Source organism: Cuculus canorus, chromosome 3, assembly GCF_017976375.1.
Source record: "Cuculus canorus isolate bCucCan1 chromosome 3, bCucCan1.pri, whole genome shotgun sequence".
NCBI classification, from domain to species: domain Eukaryota; kingdom Metazoa; phylum Chordata; class Aves; order Cuculiformes; family Cuculidae; genus Cuculus; species Cuculus canorus.
In genome coordinates, this window is record NC_071403.1 from 108,169,273 (window position 1) to 108,185,566 (window position 16,294).

The window sequence follows — 16,294 nt, forward strand, 5'->3', positions numbered from 1 at the left end:
CAGAATGAAGTCCTGGCTGGAGCTGTTCAGGAATTTCAGGACAAAAGGTAATGTCATTGGCAAATGCCGAACTGTGAAAAACAACATATTCTTTGGAAATAGCTTGGTTTCAACAAAGCTTTCCCCAATCACAGTGATATTTCCTTTACAAACTTGCCCAATTTTCTGACAATTCATGTAGCGGGCTGTTCAGGAGTTCGTGTTTCCAAGATCTAAAGCTCTGGCCAGTTCTGGCCAGCTCTGGTAAAGCATAAAATAAGTTGTGTTGGAGGGCATTGAAGACCCAAAGTTTGCAGTTTGTGAACAGGAAGGTGGTTTGCAGAAGACAGTACTCGACAAAACATACAGAACAAGTCCCTCTAATTAGTTGCTGTCTTCACAGCCCTACTTCTGAGCAACAGCAGCTGATGATGGCTTCTGCAGAGAGCAAGTCAGGTCCATTGCTCAGCCCTCCTGACAGAATACTAGACCAGAAATAGTCCTGCACAACAGACTCCACCCTGGAAGTCTGCTAGGACTGCTTCCGTCATTTCCGTCCCTGCAAAACCTCATGATGAAAGGGGAAAGGCCAACAAGTTCAGCATCAGGAAGGACAAGGAGGATGTTGCCATTACAGATCTGGGAGGAGAGAAGCAGCAACTCAGAGAGCATCTCTTCATAAATCTTGCTTCCACAGGTATAGATCTGATTCAAGGTCTGAGAGAGAGAATTCATATTTTGACTAGATTTTCTCCATGCTTACAGAACATGCAAATATAGGGTGCCTGCTCTTCAGGCATGCCAGTGGTTAGAGGTCTGCAGGATTTCAAGGCCCCGCCTGTCCAGCCGGAGGATTCTCTTGCTGCCTGTCCGCTGGGGTCTAACACCAAGCACAGGAGCACTTGGGAGCCTCAGTTCACACAGAGGCTCACAAGACTTCCCCTCTCCACATTGGATGACTGGGTGCCAAGTGTAGACACTGCAATTTTTAGGCTGCCTGAGCTGGGGTTAGGAGCCGGAAAGCCAGGACACAGACAGGGGCTTTTGAATGTCCTGGGCTCTCTGCCAGAGAGCAGAGCACTGTGCTGTTCTGCAGGGCTGCAGAAGCAAACCCAACAGGGAGTCCCCAGGAGATAAGTCAGCTTTGTTGCCTTTGGAAAAAGAAAAAGTAACATAACAAGAAGATTGGAGAAATTTGTGGAGGATGAAAATGACCAAAGCTTCCATTCCAGGCCCAAAGGGAAATCTTCCATGTTTCAGAATACAAGAAACTAAGTTTTACGTAGTTTTAACTGCAGTCTCAAGGTCTCGATCAACGCAACTGCTTAGGCATCTACAGACTCTCAGAGGCAGAGCTAACCGCATATTTACTCCAGCCCTTCACTGGGGAATGTTTCTGATGTATATGCAGACTTTAGAAGACAAAATACGTATGGCTCGCACTGAACTGTTACTCCTTTCACTTATTTTTCTCAGGACACTGACCTTCCTGCCTCTCTTGCTGTGATTTACCAGTCAGAACGTTGTTGATACCTACAGCTGCCTGTCTCTGTTATAAATGCTTCAGGCAGCTGAATGTATCACATGCATTGACCCTAAACTTAAAAGCACTTCACCAGCACTTTCTGTCCTTACTCTGTGGTAACCATAGAAGCAAGGCTAAAGAATTGTTGTATTTCATATCTTAGAATCATAGCATCATAGAACTACGGAATAGTTTGTGTTGGAAGGGACCTTTAAAGGTCATCTAGTCCAAGTCTCCTGCAGTCTTAACACTTTCAGTTCTTGCTGGTGATAAGAGTATCATCATGTATTTCTTCTGAGCCTTGCATATGTGCAGCTCATGACAACGATATACGGAAGAATCATATGAAAAAAGAGGTCACTCACACGCTTGGACTCTCCAGTGAGAACTTACAAGTATCGTGGTGAACAGGCTGCAGGCTCCTTCTTCCGCTGAGAGCAGCACCCCTTTTTGCCCCTTCTCTGCCCACTTTCAGTTCTGCCACAACCCCTTGACCCTTGCTGGCAGGAGCTCAGCACAGCTCAGCTCCGGGCTGGGCTGGTGCTGGTGAGTTTAGCTTTGTCACCCCTGCGAGCCGGGCACAGTAACCCTCACCGACAACCGCACTCAGACTTGTGGAACATAAAGAGAAATATTGGGGGGGGGGAGTATAATATGTACAATGGTCTGTTCAGACCCTAAAAGTCATCCTGGCCTTTGCTTCCTTGGTCAGAGGAAAAGCTGTTGGTGAAACAAAGTGTTGGAAACCAGAGTTCTGAGCTGCTGTGTGACACAGACAATCTTTTTAAAATATTTACTGAAGAAAGAACTTCCCACTGGAGCACACGGTCGTTTACAGGCTGAACTCCATGCTGAAGCTGATATTTATAGCTACTATGGATGTTTTAAAGGAGAATGGCCTCTAACTGGGATAAGTTATGAGGCTTTAATAACACAATACTTTGAGAGGTTGGACAATGTGTCTGGTAGCCATTTTTTTGTAGGCAACACATTTCAAAGAAAGAAATAGAAAATGAACTACACCCGTGCTGATGTCAGCAATCACAATTACAGATTACATAAAAAGCAAATGAAGGAGTATCTTCTTCCTAGGGCAACCTCCTAGGTGGCTGCTGGTTTTCTGATCATTGGTGGCTCATTACTTTGGTATTTTTGAGTTTCCTATACACTGGAGAATAAACAACCTGATAGTTCCATAAAAAGACACAATGATATTATGCATTATATGCAACTAATTTGCATTTTTTCTCTTAATATATTACCAAGCCTGTTTTATCTGTATTTTTAGAGACACAGTGACACCCAGTGGTTGCTGATAGGCTGAGCCATAATTTAATTGGAGCAGTGAATCGGATCATTAACTAGTTCAAATGCATTCTGGGGTCGGAAAAGTTTACAGCATGCGTTGTTCATTGAAAATAAAGTGATTCAATACCTGTTTCTATTTCATATATTTTACCCAAGCTCTTAAGCTAAAATAAAATAGAAATACATGGCAACAATCATACTAAGCAAAGAATAATAAAAATGTCACAAGACTCCATCTTTTTAGGTTACATTTTGTACTTTCCTCTGAAAAATTCCTTTAAGAAAACAAATCCCTACACCTCCAGATTCTTCCAGCTTCCCATAGCAACATGAAGTTAATGTAATGTTTTCTTAGAGCCCTTGCTAAATAAAACTGTATTGGCACAAGTACAAGTCAAACAATTATCTGCTTTCATTTGTCACAAAACTTTTCCTAAGCACGTCTGTAGAGGAAATATTCTCTATTTTGTCTGTAGGGCAGGAGATAGGATGGTTTACATTCAATTTGTTATTCCATCCTTATTATAGCATTTTGGCTAGCAAATCTGCTCTTACAGTTGGCATCGTGTGAAGACCACTTCATATTTTCAAGAAAAAAGCTGGGTTTGATCCACTTTTAAAGTGCAGATTAAAATTTCATTGTGGATCTTTTGCAGTAGCCAGGTCAGGCTTCAAAATGGAAACTTGGTGCCAGGTTTAATTAAAAAACAAATTGCTCTTGCATCATTTTAACATAAATAGTTTCCTGCTTGAAATTCAGCTAATATTGAGGAATGATTCCTTATTTCTAACGTATCAGTAGAGACATTGATTGTTTATGCAGAGCAGCAGCTCAGTTATTCAAATACTTCTGATCTGAAATTTTTGTTGAATCTTTGGTGAAGATTCAGAGAGGTTATTCTTATGTTCTGATAGTCAGCAGAAGTATCACAGTTTGAGGGTGATGCTGTGCTAGATGCAGACTAGCATTAGTACCCTGCAAACGACAAGAGCATATGTGTCCAAGAGTGAGAGAAAGAAAAGAAGCAGTGAAGCTCAAGGTCACTGAAGATACCAGAGAATATACCAGAGAATACCCAGTGACACCAGTGAGGCATGACTGACTGTGAGTGCTGGCCTAGATTATTCAGCTGTCTTGGTATGTTAGTAAACCGACTCATTTTACAGGCTGTGGTTTTAATTGAAATACTTAGTTTTGTCCTAAAGCTTGCAGAAAAACCTTGTACTCACCCATACTTCTTCGCATGTAGTGCTGGAAATGGTTTGCTTCCTACGGATCACACATGTTCATTCTCCTCTTATAATCTATTGTTCAGAAGAAGGTTGTTCAGGCCTTTTTTAGGCTTATCTGTGACCTGATGTGTGCTCCTGCTCTGAGTGCGTGAGCTCCCACCAGGGTTTTCCAGTAGGATATTATTGCTGCTGTCAGTGCTGAGCTAGGTGTGCTCCACATTTGTAACTTCAGACCTTCAATTGGAAGTAGTCTTGGAGTAGAAGACCTAGGGGACTGTGAATATTAGATCTCCTGTGTTATCTGTGTGCCATGAACAAAGCCCAGAAGGAGCTAGGTTTCTGCAAGTGTCTCCAGATCAACGAGATTCCTCTACGGACACTGGGATATTCACATGCTTGAAGAGGAAATATCCTTTGCTGGTTTACCTATTATATTTCTGTGATTTTGAGAAAATTTTCTGAGTTTTAACACTGGCAAATTCTTATTGTTATTTTCTGCCTTTTGGCAGTTGGCACCATTTGATCCAAATCTCAAGCTAACTGTTGAAGTCCCAGTCTTGAAAGAATTTGAGCAGTTACAACTCCCACAAAAGTAACCTGATCATTCCTGTATCCCAAACAAAATTAGATTAAATACAATATTTTTAAAATGCCTTTGAATTAAAAAATTGTATCAGGGAAGACTCACAGGAAGAAAGGAATGGGAACAGAAAGGAGTAGAGTTAAAGGAGAAAAGAGAAGTAAATGCAGAGAAGTAAAATTACAGGATTGTCACATATGAAGGAATCTCTGTGGTTAGAAATAGTTCCAATCTTATTTTCCTCTCACTGGAGCACATTATGTTTCCACACAAAAAAAGAACTAACACAATAATGACATTAATGCTCTTCTTGCGTGCTAGCTAGTTATTAGAGACTCACAATAAGGAAGGTGATCAGAGAATACTTGTCACATGCCCAAACTACCCTCATTCAAGGAAATTGCCACCTCAGTGCATCATATGAGGCAGGTCAAGCCTAGGGTGAGGCATACTTTCTGTGTAAGAATTTTAATTAGCAATGAGCACAATAAAATATATAAGCTGCTGAAAGTTAACAAGTGCTACTGTTTGAGATTTATGTTCAAATCCATGCTATGTACTTCCCCTTCCTCACCGCCATAATGGATTAGCAGTAAGTATACTGGATAGTAATCAACAAATATTACAATCATCCTTCTAATCTTATTAGCAAACTTGTAAGAAGCATTAAGGACACATTTATACCACTTGTGGGAAACAGTCCAAATACAACTAACCAAAAGCTGCTTATCTACAAGCAAAAACAGCATTATATGACTGAAGGGGGTCAAGTTAATCAGAGCTATCAAGAGACTAATTCAGGTCCAGAGGACTGGGAAGGTAGATTAAATGATCGTTCGTAAATCATTGAAAGCATATACTATACCGTATTGTAACAACAAACAATGATCTTCTGTAGGGTGCAGTTTCCTGCTTTCTATATATCTATGTTTTGACATTTTAAGTACCACATCAGCATCTTTTTATCTCTAAGCTGTGAATGTGTAGCAATAGCACAATAACATTATAACTCAGCTTGTTAATCACCAAACCTTTAGGAAGGAAAGGGATAGACTGTGAAAACAAATCCAAAATTGTTCATGTTTATAGGCAGCACTACTGTGCTTACTACAAGCACGTACAAAGTATAAAAGAATATGATCAAGATATCGTAGAGGAAAACTAGGGAGAGCAACTGAGTGAATGTGAAAAATCACCTTTATATATGTTTATTCTATGATTTTATGTCTCAGGCTCCTTTGCTTTATAGGCTGGAGGGAGAGGAAACTGCTAGTTTAACATTTGTTCGCACTACCTTTTGTATCTATGATTTAAGTCTTTACAAAATGTCTGTATGATAATCTGTCCCATATTTTTCTTGGTATCAAAGTGAGGTTGGCTTGTCTACGATTTATTTCTTTCTAGGAAAAGATACTGGACTTTCTACTTTCCTGCCTCCACAAATTTTCAGAGACAGCTGTCTAAGGTTCAATGATTCTTTCAGGTTGTTCCTTACATATTTTATTGTGAATTTCCCAAAGTTCTGCTAACCTGAGTACATGTGTTTTAGTTAAATAAGTTTCATTTATCCTTATTTGAACTACTGTGACCTTGTTAAAAATACTTGAGTAGGTACTTGATCAGAAGGAGTCTTTCTGGTAATGACTAAGACAAAATCTAGTTTGAAAAACAGTTTAACTTGCATGATTCATTATTTGCTTTCCTATTTTCTTTGGGTTTAGAGCTTTGCAATAGTTTATCTTTCTTTTTCATATAACCTTTATACTTGGGATTTATATAAAAGATTTATGTGAACTTTCCTTACTGCGTTTTACATCTCTGCTAACTGAAACTCATTGTAAAACTAAGCATTTCTGATTTTATACTTATAGGCTTTTTTCTTCTGTTATAGAATTATGATCTTATTTTGTCAACGCATGTATTCAGTTTGTAAACTTGCTATTACTATTCTTACCTAGAGTTTACACGGCATCAATGGAAGTACAGCAGTTGATTAGTTGGACTTATCCAAGTTCACTTAGTTCATCAGAGATTGATCTTAAAATGTAGGTTATTCCATCCCCATTAGCTGTCAAATGATTTAAGTATAACAAGCATAGCTTTCCCAAATTTCTAATACCATCATCTGTGAATGGAATGAAGAAAAAATCCCAACAAACAACAAAACAGATCACATTGCTAGGTGAATGCTTCTGATATGTTTATAATGTCTTGATCACAGCAAATGGCTAGACAGAATTAGATGTTTACTGTCTGACATATTACAATTATCTACATTTTGATGCTATGAAATATATGGTAAGTTTTGCTTGAAAAATACGAGAATCACAGCCTCCTGTTCAGCTACTGTATCATGTAATCAGCAGAACTGCCCCTCAGCCTAGAGAAAGTAACTCATAGAAGATCAAATGTGATCTTCCTGTGGAACAAATCCAGGAGAAGCATTTTTTTTTATCATGCCATCAAAGAGAGGATGGGTAGATGTATGAATTGCCATCTCCATTTCAGTTACTGGGTTATGTGGCCCCAGCAAACATTACTTGAACTTTTCAGCCTTGGTATTCTGTGACTGACCTTGCAGAAATTCATCAATAGGTCAGGGAAGGGAACTGTATCTCTTTTGCAGCCTCCTGACTTGTAGTTCATGTGGATTAGCCCATCCTGGAACGAGGATGTTAGATCTGTTTGACTACACTATGCATTACTAACTAGAACGGAGCACTCCAACATTTGTGACAATCAGGATACAAAACATATCAAGACTTCAATGCAAATGTATAAGAAATTACTTGTCTAAATTAGATTATAGGATTTCTGAGTTCTAGTAATGTATAAACTTCAGACCAACTTGTTAAAACATCCACTTTCTCAGCACTCTACAACTGATTATAGTGTGAAATAGGAGAGAGGAAATTACATAAGATTTTTATATCACCTTATCATACTTAGGTTGTCAAGCGGAACCTCTTCACATTCACAAGTTCGTCCCATCAATAAGTCCACCTGCCCAAAAAAAAACATAGATGTGTTTAGCATGTTAATTTAATACAACAACAAATTTATTTGTAGAACAGATACGCTTCAGGTTTTGTTTGAATAATATGAACGCCTTAAAGGAACAAACTGGAAGGTTACACTTTTACCTGATGTTGAAAGACGAGTGAGAATACCAGTCTGATCAGGGAGTTCTTTTGTTCTTTGAATGCCTACAAAATGGAAACAGCAAAAAAAAGTCTTGCTTAAAAGGGTATTTTTCCTGGGACGGTGGAATGAGATTATAGGTGTTGCCACATCAGTGTTTAAAATGCAACCTAAATTGCATAACACGTTCATGTCTGGTTTTGTGTGCGTAGATCTCAGATTTGTCACTACTACATTTGCTGATGAAATTCCACCAAGAAGAGAAACTACCACCAGAGAAGGGAGACATCTCTGCTTTCGCTTGCCAAACCCGTCAGGAACACCAATATCGACGCTGGCCTACATCAGCAGAAGCAATCAGCTGGTTGTGGGGTTTTCACATGGCTGCCTCTCACTGTGGAATATGAAAACGTTGAAGAGGGAGTAAGTAGGCTGAAGTGTGTTAACAGTGTGTTTTTGTTGATCATATTCTTTAAAGTGTCTGGGATGAAACTAATGGGACGGGGAAAAGTCAATAGCTGATCTGTGCCTGGAAATAAATTCTTTCCTGCACTTCTGCCTTGACCGAAACAGGAGATTGACCCACTCCAAGGCAAAGATGCACGTGCATGAAATTTGCCTGGAACACTGGGAGATGGGAGTAAGGGACGTGTAAAGCTCTAAGCAGAAGGAAAATGAGAGGTGATTTTAAATCTGCCGAAGAGCAATCTCACTTGAAGTATTTGACCAAATTCAGACAGGGGTTCGCTCCCGCAAATCTGCAGTGTTTCACCGGAAGCTATTGGATGGCTAAATAGAGAGTGAAGGAATAATTAGGTGGCAAGAATAGGTTGTGAAGGTGCCAGTAAGGTTCAGAAGTCTGGAAGAAAAATGCTTTACATAGTTCAAGTAAAGAAAGAAGAAGGTACTTCTCTTTGGTGCTCCCTCTTTCTTTACTTGAACTATGTAAAGCATTTTAAATGTGTTCAGGAGGCATGCTGCCTTCTCAGTTCAATGTGAAAGTAGGCTACAACAGCAGGAACGTTCTTTTGCCTGGCAGCTGAAGCAATCATGTATGTTCCTCCTCATCAGCCAGAGGAGGACACAAATCCAGATTATATCATTTCATGGGCAGTAATTTTGTTGTTCCTTGACTGCTGCATAAAGCAGAGTGTCTCCCTTGACTCGCTTCTTTGAGATGGAAGCATGACCTTCTGCACTTTGAGGATAAGCATGTTGGGTGCTCTTTCTCAGAAGATGCTTCTAGCCTCCTACAAACTGCTAGGACCAGTACACTCACCTTTTTTCTTCTTTTTTCCCCTCCCTCTTTTCTTAAACCTGTAGACAACACTGTCGACTTGGAGGAAGGAGGATTCCTATCTATGCTGTTACTTTTCAAGAGCCGGAGAACGATCCTAGCAATTGCTGCTACTTGTGGGCTGTTAAGTCTACCCAAGAAAGGTGAATTTCAAAGTGCAATAAGCCACTGACATTTTTTTCAATACATTTATTCACATTCAGTTGATACATGTGTCTTTGTTTTGTTTATTTAGCTCTGCAGGAGATTCAGCTGCAGAAGGTGTTAAGCTTATAATGCGATTTTTACAGGATTTTACAGAAGCAAGGAGGGACCTACTAGTTCCTACCTTCTGAAGAAGGCAAAACAACACTGGCTATAATTTTGTGCTTGCGTTTGGAAAAGATTTCCTTTGTTTCTTGATGACTGCTTCGTGGTTGGTTTGATTTTCCCACGGCAGTTTTAAAACAGCATTACTAGTAGTTGAGGCTGCTGATGTGGGACACTAAAGGTGTCCATAGAACAGCTGCCCCTAGTGGAAGGAGGCGAGCGTGTAGCTGAGCATGAACCATAATGCCTTGGTAACAAGGAGACTATCCAGCAAGGGATGCCTCTGAACACATTCTTGGCCACGCTCATGTAAATGTTTTGTCAATGACAAGTCGTGCTGGTTCAGAGACCCACACGTATGCTGAAGTTCTCTTGGTGAGAAGGAGTTTTTACCAGATTTTCAAATGCAGTGTAGAATGATGTAAGGAGTTTCTTGCCTGAATGTTTCTTAAGAGTTAGCAGTAAGCCTCTGACTTCAAGGAGTTGCTTATGTCCACAGCTTCAAATACTTGGGATTTTAAAGAAATGACTCTTAAACAACAAAGACTGGGCATTGTTTGTTACAGTCACAGCATGACCTGTGTGTTTGGAACTTTTTATTCATTGCTCGAGGAAAAAGCACACCCTGGAAACACTTGTTTATTTGGATGGAATATAAATCCTATTGTCAGCCTCAATTGTCTCACACGTGTTCACATGAGACAGTTAGAAAAACATTCCATTTGAGAATTGGGATTTTTTGCTAGTGAGCGAACTTCAGCTTACGCTTCATGTTTTGAATGCTACACTGAGTGTAAACTTGAAACGGTACTTGAGACAATACGGAATTGAGTCTTGTGTCTCGCATCTCTGGTAGCAAAGGCAGAAACAGGACTGGCTTCTTTCAGAGTTGGAGGCTTCTTGGTGCTTAGCTTGTATGATCTTTCATCTTTTTTAGTCAGCATTTTTAGCTTAAAAATGTGATATTTCCTCTTTAACTTGCTTTTACTTTATTGCCTGCAGACGGGACGATGCATTTGTCTACCCCTTCCTACCACTATCCTCTGCTCCAGACCCACTACACCGGTGAGCGACAGCGACTGCAGCATTTGTCAAGGTAAGCCTACAGCTCTAGCACACTTCCACGGCAGATCCAGAAGTGGAAGTGAATGGCTTTTATGTCAAGACTTGTACTTGCTGTGCTTAATGCATTTGCCGGCGATACTCTTGACGTGGGTGATGCTCGGCTGGTGTCGAACACCAAGGTTACTTTCCTGTTGAACTGTTCACATCTACCTCTGCTTAGTGCCATTTTTTGGGCATCGTCGTTGTTTCGTAGTGCACTTCATTGGTTGGCTGCTCTGCATAACTCGTCACCCCGAGAAAGATCCTGTGATTAGGACAGGATCATTCATCTCCAGTTCAGCAAAGCACGGTGTTCACAGAACAACCGTGTTGGACATGGAAAAAGGCATGTTAAAATAAGAAAACCTCTCTTTTATTGACTAGTGGTAGATGGCAATAGTTGCTTTGGCCTAAATGCCCTCCTCACAAGTCCATGTCTGTACTTTAGTAAGACAGTCAGAGTTACACGTGGCCGGCACCCCTAGCACTCTCCTGGCTAGTGGGTAGAAGTTACTTCCTAATGTAAACCCTCTTTCCTGGAGTAGCTTACTAGCACATAGCTGATATATGCCTTGGGTTAGATGACAATAGGTTTTCCTCTGGAAATCGTACAGTCAACTCTATAAAGACCTAAGGAAGCTTAGGCTCTGGCACTGTGAAGAAAATGCAGCCAGATGAGTTTTGGTGGAAGCCGCAGGGTATTAGAAATTTACTTGAAAGTTCGTCTTACTGAGCTTACTTCTCGAGTGGCTTAGATACAGGCTGGTGTGTTCCTTTCATGCGCATTTCAAGTCATAATCCTGCCTTTGTATGTTTGGTACTTTCTGTGAGTCGTGGGAGCTTTCTGGTTTTGTTTGGACTGGAGGAAATCTGTTGCACTGAGGGGCTGGAGTTAGTGTTTTCTTCTGTCCAAATCCTTGCTACCTTTTGTTCCAGAGGAAAATGTAATTCTGACTGCCTCATGATCGATGGCATAGTTTCCTACGTAGGAGACCAACTTGAGAAGCTGTGGAAGAAAGAGAAAGGAGGGACAGGGAAATATCCCCCTCCCAGTTTACATGTGAGTGCCATGTTCACTGAAAACACCACCATCCCCGTCCCCACCCAACCCCACCCAAAAGCCAACCATTTAGGAACGACTGGTGTGCTTACAAAACTTTTAATTTTTCCTTTCAGGCACTGCTGGATCTTTATTTATTGGAAAGCATAGAAGAACCCTACAAACATGCGATTGTATCCTTTCTGGTTATTTTAAATGCACCTCCAGTATATGCACACAAATGTTCTTAAATGTTTGTCACCTATGTGCTTAAGAAGGGATTTTAATTTACTCTTCAAACACAATGCTATGAAATGAAAACATTTAGTTTAGAATTCAGTCATAGACAGAAGCTTTGTTTTATTTTTTTGTGCTGTGGATTTCTTATGATTTTTTTTTCCAGTGTTTTGCTGCCAGGTCTTTCCTCCTATGAGAGAATGGGTTTACTGAGAAATGTGAAAGGCAAAAAGCCCCATCAGTTTTTTTCTCAAAATTTACACACAGCTTTTAATTTTTAGAGCACCCGTACCTGTAGCAAATGGCTTCTCACTAGAATGACGCACTGAAACCTGCTGCTTCCGAGCAGAAGGGTTTCTAACAGTGGCTTAGAGTAGATGAGTTTTGCTGAAATCATCTCTTTTCCAGCACAGCCAGCAGTGCTGGCTTTTGTTCTGTTGAAAGTGCAGGCACACAGAATAATAAAAAGAGAGAAGAGGGAAGTCATTGGACAGACACTTAATTTTTGAGCTTCTGAAATAGCCAGAATTGCTCTTCTGGTTTGTTACCTGACCCAGGAAGGGAGCCTAGAGAGAAGGGGCTTTGAAAACAGTGGTAGCCCAGATCTATCTTAGAACATGTCCCTAAAAACAGGGGGTCCGAAAGTGGCATTCCCAGTGGTGGATCTGCATGCTGGTTTAGATCCAGTTTTAATCATTCAGAGCAAAGTTGTATTGTGAGGACCCCATCAATTCCATTGTTTTACATCCTCTGGAAACGAGGAAGAAAACCAAGGGTAGAATTTGTTTGCTTTAGTAATTAAGCACTGGCTGTTCTGAATGTCCGGCAGGTAGCTCCGCTGATGGTAGAAGGAGCCTGAGTTTATAGCAGAAGTATTTAAATATCTAAAGCTAAAGTTTTTGGATGCCTTACAAATATCAAAGTATCTTTCTTTCTGGTTACTTCCTCAGAATAGAGTTTTGTGCTTAGGACCTGGCTGTCTCCAGGTTAAAATAGCTTAAAATGGCAAGACGAAGACGTTAGTATTTTCTGATTCCTACCGCTTCTATATGATTTCATTATTTTTTTCTAAATGTAATGAGATAATTTGTTGATCTTGCAGATTTGTTAGCCTTAATTCTATATTTAATATCAGACCATTTACTTACTGCTGGATGTCTTTCAGCGCTTTCCAAATCAAATCGAAAATATAGTCCAGTCCTTCGCCACCACCTTCCCTCTCCCTCAGGGCCTTGTAGCACTGATTAAAGGATTTTGGCTTCTCGATCACCATGATTATGAAGTAAGTATGTCACTGTTCCGTTGGACGTACCTTACCGTGCAAGGCCGTCCCCTATAAAATCATTTCCAGAAATTGCTGCTTAGCCGATAACAGGTACTGAAGCACAATAGGCTTTTTCCATAGTCCTGCTGCGACAACTGCAGCCGTTAGTTATGATTTAAGATTCTGTTTTAATTACTTGCACAGGTAATTGATAAAACTTTTTATTTGTAATGCACTTATGAAAAGTGCCATTTGTATACAGAGATTCCATTAACCTAGGAAAGAGTGAATTACTCCTTTTAAAACACTCCCTTTGTTCTGTATGGCCAACTGAATAGGTTTTCTGCAAATACCTAAGGGATCTTCTTTACGTGTCCTGTATCAGCTATGTCATTAGTAACTCGTGTAAGCTTTTTCAACAGACATTCGCCCTTATTTTAAGAAACTTTTGAATATTTGTGTTGCAAGAGTCTATGTATTTATCTTAAGAAGCCCCGTCTTCAACTTCTACAGAAATCACTGGCCCACCTCTGCCATCAAGAAGCAACGCAAGTAGCACCGTGGCTCCAGCTGCGAATTATTCAATCACTCGCTTGCCAAGGACAGCATAGGCAAGCCCTCCAATACCTACCCTGTATGAAGCCATCACTGTCAACATGTAGCAAAGTGCGGCTTTACCTCGGTGTGTTGTTGTCTAATAGGTAAGGAAATATATCCCACCGTTATGACATTCAAATATTGCAAAAAGTGGAGAACAAATAATTTAACTCACAATCCCCTAAATTTCCTTTAAACTTGGAACACAACAGTTTTGGGGCATCTCTTTGGTTACACTCTTACTATACCTTTACCTATCAAAAAAATGAATTACAGGTGCATGGTGGAGGCCTGGGCTCTTTTGCAGCAACACGTCACAGACTCAAACAGAGCAGAGCTCTTGGAACACGTGTACAAAAGCTGCCATGAGATGGGACTGGTGGAAGAATTACTGCAGCTTCCTTTCACCAACACTGAACTAGTAAGTGTGGACAGAAAAAAATCTTCCTCATCTCTTTGAAAAAAGAAGAGGCAGAATCACAACGGGTTTTTGAAATGTCTTATTTCTCATAGGAGTGCTTGAAGTCCTTTTTAAGGACCAGGGCTTGTATTGCAACCAACAAAGTTCTTCCAGTCCGCAAACGAAAGAGTGCCCACTATTGGCCGGCAGTCCTGCAGAATCAATCAATGAAGGTTAACCCCAAGGTAAGTGTAAAAGTTGTCCAGGGCGCAAGGTTCTGTTAGGTGTTACTAACCGGTTCAGATAGTCCTCAGTAAAGATCATGCTTTGGTTTTATACCATTCTTGGAACTATTAGAAATAGTTCCACACTTCCGGTTACAGCCGAGCCTCAAAGTTTAGCAATATCCTTCCCCACGCCAAAGCTGCTCTGCGAAGTTATAATTTGTTAGAGACCATTGTTGACTCTGCTCGATGTAATTTGTAATGGTGGGTGGTTTGGATTTTTTTAATTTCCTCAAGGTGTAGTGTGCTCTGCAATTCCATAACTTTCATTTCACCACTTTTATGACGGAAATCTGTATCTATCTTCCGAAAATAGTCAGATTAAATTTGGTGTTACGTGAACCTTTGTTATGGATCTGTGAAGCATTTGCAGTTTTCCGGAACCATAGATTTCCAGTGAATCAAACTTGTAAGGTGGTTTTGGAAGTTTTAGGTCCTGCATTTGAAAACTTTCATCCAGCCAGGCGTGTGTGGGCAGGTTTTTTTTTTCCTTGAGTTAATAATCACATCATTTTGTCTAACGCCATTTGCAGTTCTCTGTATATTCAGACATCTTAGGCATTCCTGTTTCAGGAAAAAACAAGGGAAAGCCTGCTATCTTGCAAAGCATTTGAAAGCTGCAGGTGATAACAGGTGTATCAGAATAAGGTCCTGCAGAGGGCCAGACTTGTTTTAACTTAGAGCTGTAGGTACTGTTACTGTTCCAGTCTTGCTTTGATTGTGCTAAAAGCACGAGGTGAAAGTGGGGTGAGCTGAGGGGCAGATCTGGAGAGTGAGCTTATTTGCGAACTAGAAATAGCACAGCTAGTTCTGTGCAATGAACTTCTTGTAATTAGTTTTTGCTTCATGCTTTTCATTCATCAGAACGATGGTGATCCTCAGACCGGAGAGGGAAGAGCTCCACAAAATTCTGCATTAGACCGCTGTGGCAAACTCCGCCCTCATAGCCACAGAAAGCTGTCGGTGGCGAAATTCAAGCCGTATGAATTCCTTACGTCTTCCTTTAAACAAGGTAATGCTTAGGGAGTGGAATGTAATGGAAAACTAGCCATCACTTTGATGACACAAGGCTGATATTTTTTTCTCCCCTCTTCCTTTACAGTCTCAACACCAAAGCTGCAACCAACCAGAGTAAAAGCAGCCAAAGTAATTCCACGTACCAGAGCAACTGCTATATATAATATATTGTCCGCATCGGAGACACACGTATAGGAAGGAAAAAGAAAACTGGTTTATCACAGTATGATAGGTAAGCAGCCTTTCAGCAAAGGTTAGTCTTGAGCTACATGTTTAGAGAAAGAAAAATCCATTTGAACTGTGTTAGTGTTTTGAGGGAAGGGGCAGCAGGATAAAGCTCTGTTTGGCTTTTTGGCACGTACAATACGTAACATTTAAGAATCAATACATCATATAATCTTATTCGTGCAAATAGATGTATTTACATTATGGTAAATATATTTACAGAATTTAAGACAGATGAAACTAAAACTATGATTTCCATCAAGCTATTGCCGTACAGATTCTTTTGACAGACTTGATTGTCTGACCAAATAGGAACCTTTGACTACTTCCAGCCCAGTTTCTGCCTCATTTCTACTCGTTGTTCTTAAAACCAGGCAGAACTATGAAGAGCCAAAACATGATGATTTTCCTACAGGTGGTATGGTCAAATAAAGTTGAATTCTGATATGCTTGGACTTCAGGGGGATGAAAGTCTGTTGTGTTTTCCTTTGAATTCCAGAGCTCCAGAACCACCAGCCAAGAGACGTCCTCCCCGAATGTGGAGTTCTGTAATCCATTTCTTATCACACCAGCTACAAAATGTTCGTGACGAGGTCTGACACGGAGTAGAGTTTTAGAATTAATAAAAATGTTGTTTCTCCTACGTGTGCGTGCCTGTGTCTATGTTTTCTGTGCTTTCCAAGTGTTCCGCAACACTGCCAGTCACGGTCAGGCTGACAAACCCTGCTCTTTGTGCTCTCTCTTCTCTCCTTTTC

The 16,294-nt window shown here is 40.5% G+C and overlaps 1 protein-coding gene across 1 annotated transcript; it reads left to right on the forward strand.

Moving 5' to 3' along the window:
- Positions 1 to 541: 541 nt before the first annotated feature.
- LOC128851846 (protein ELYS-like) lies at positions 542 to 16,294 on the forward strand. The gene is made up of 13 exons (XM_054063793.1): positions 542 to 676; positions 7,979 to 8,189; positions 9,090 to 9,206; positions 10,375 to 10,468; positions 11,413 to 11,536; positions 11,653 to 11,709; positions 12,888 to 13,034; positions 13,530 to 13,717; positions 13,890 to 14,034; positions 14,127 to 14,258; positions 15,162 to 15,309; positions 15,400 to 15,546; positions 16,039 to 16,294. The coding sequence occupies exons 3-12, from the start codon at positions 9,128 to 9,130 to the stop codon at positions 15,507 to 15,509; spliced, it is 1,224 nt and encodes a 407-aa protein (XP_053919768.1). The 5' UTR covers positions 542 to 676; positions 7,979 to 8,189; positions 9,090 to 9,127; the 3' UTR covers positions 15,510 to 15,546; positions 16,039 to 16,294.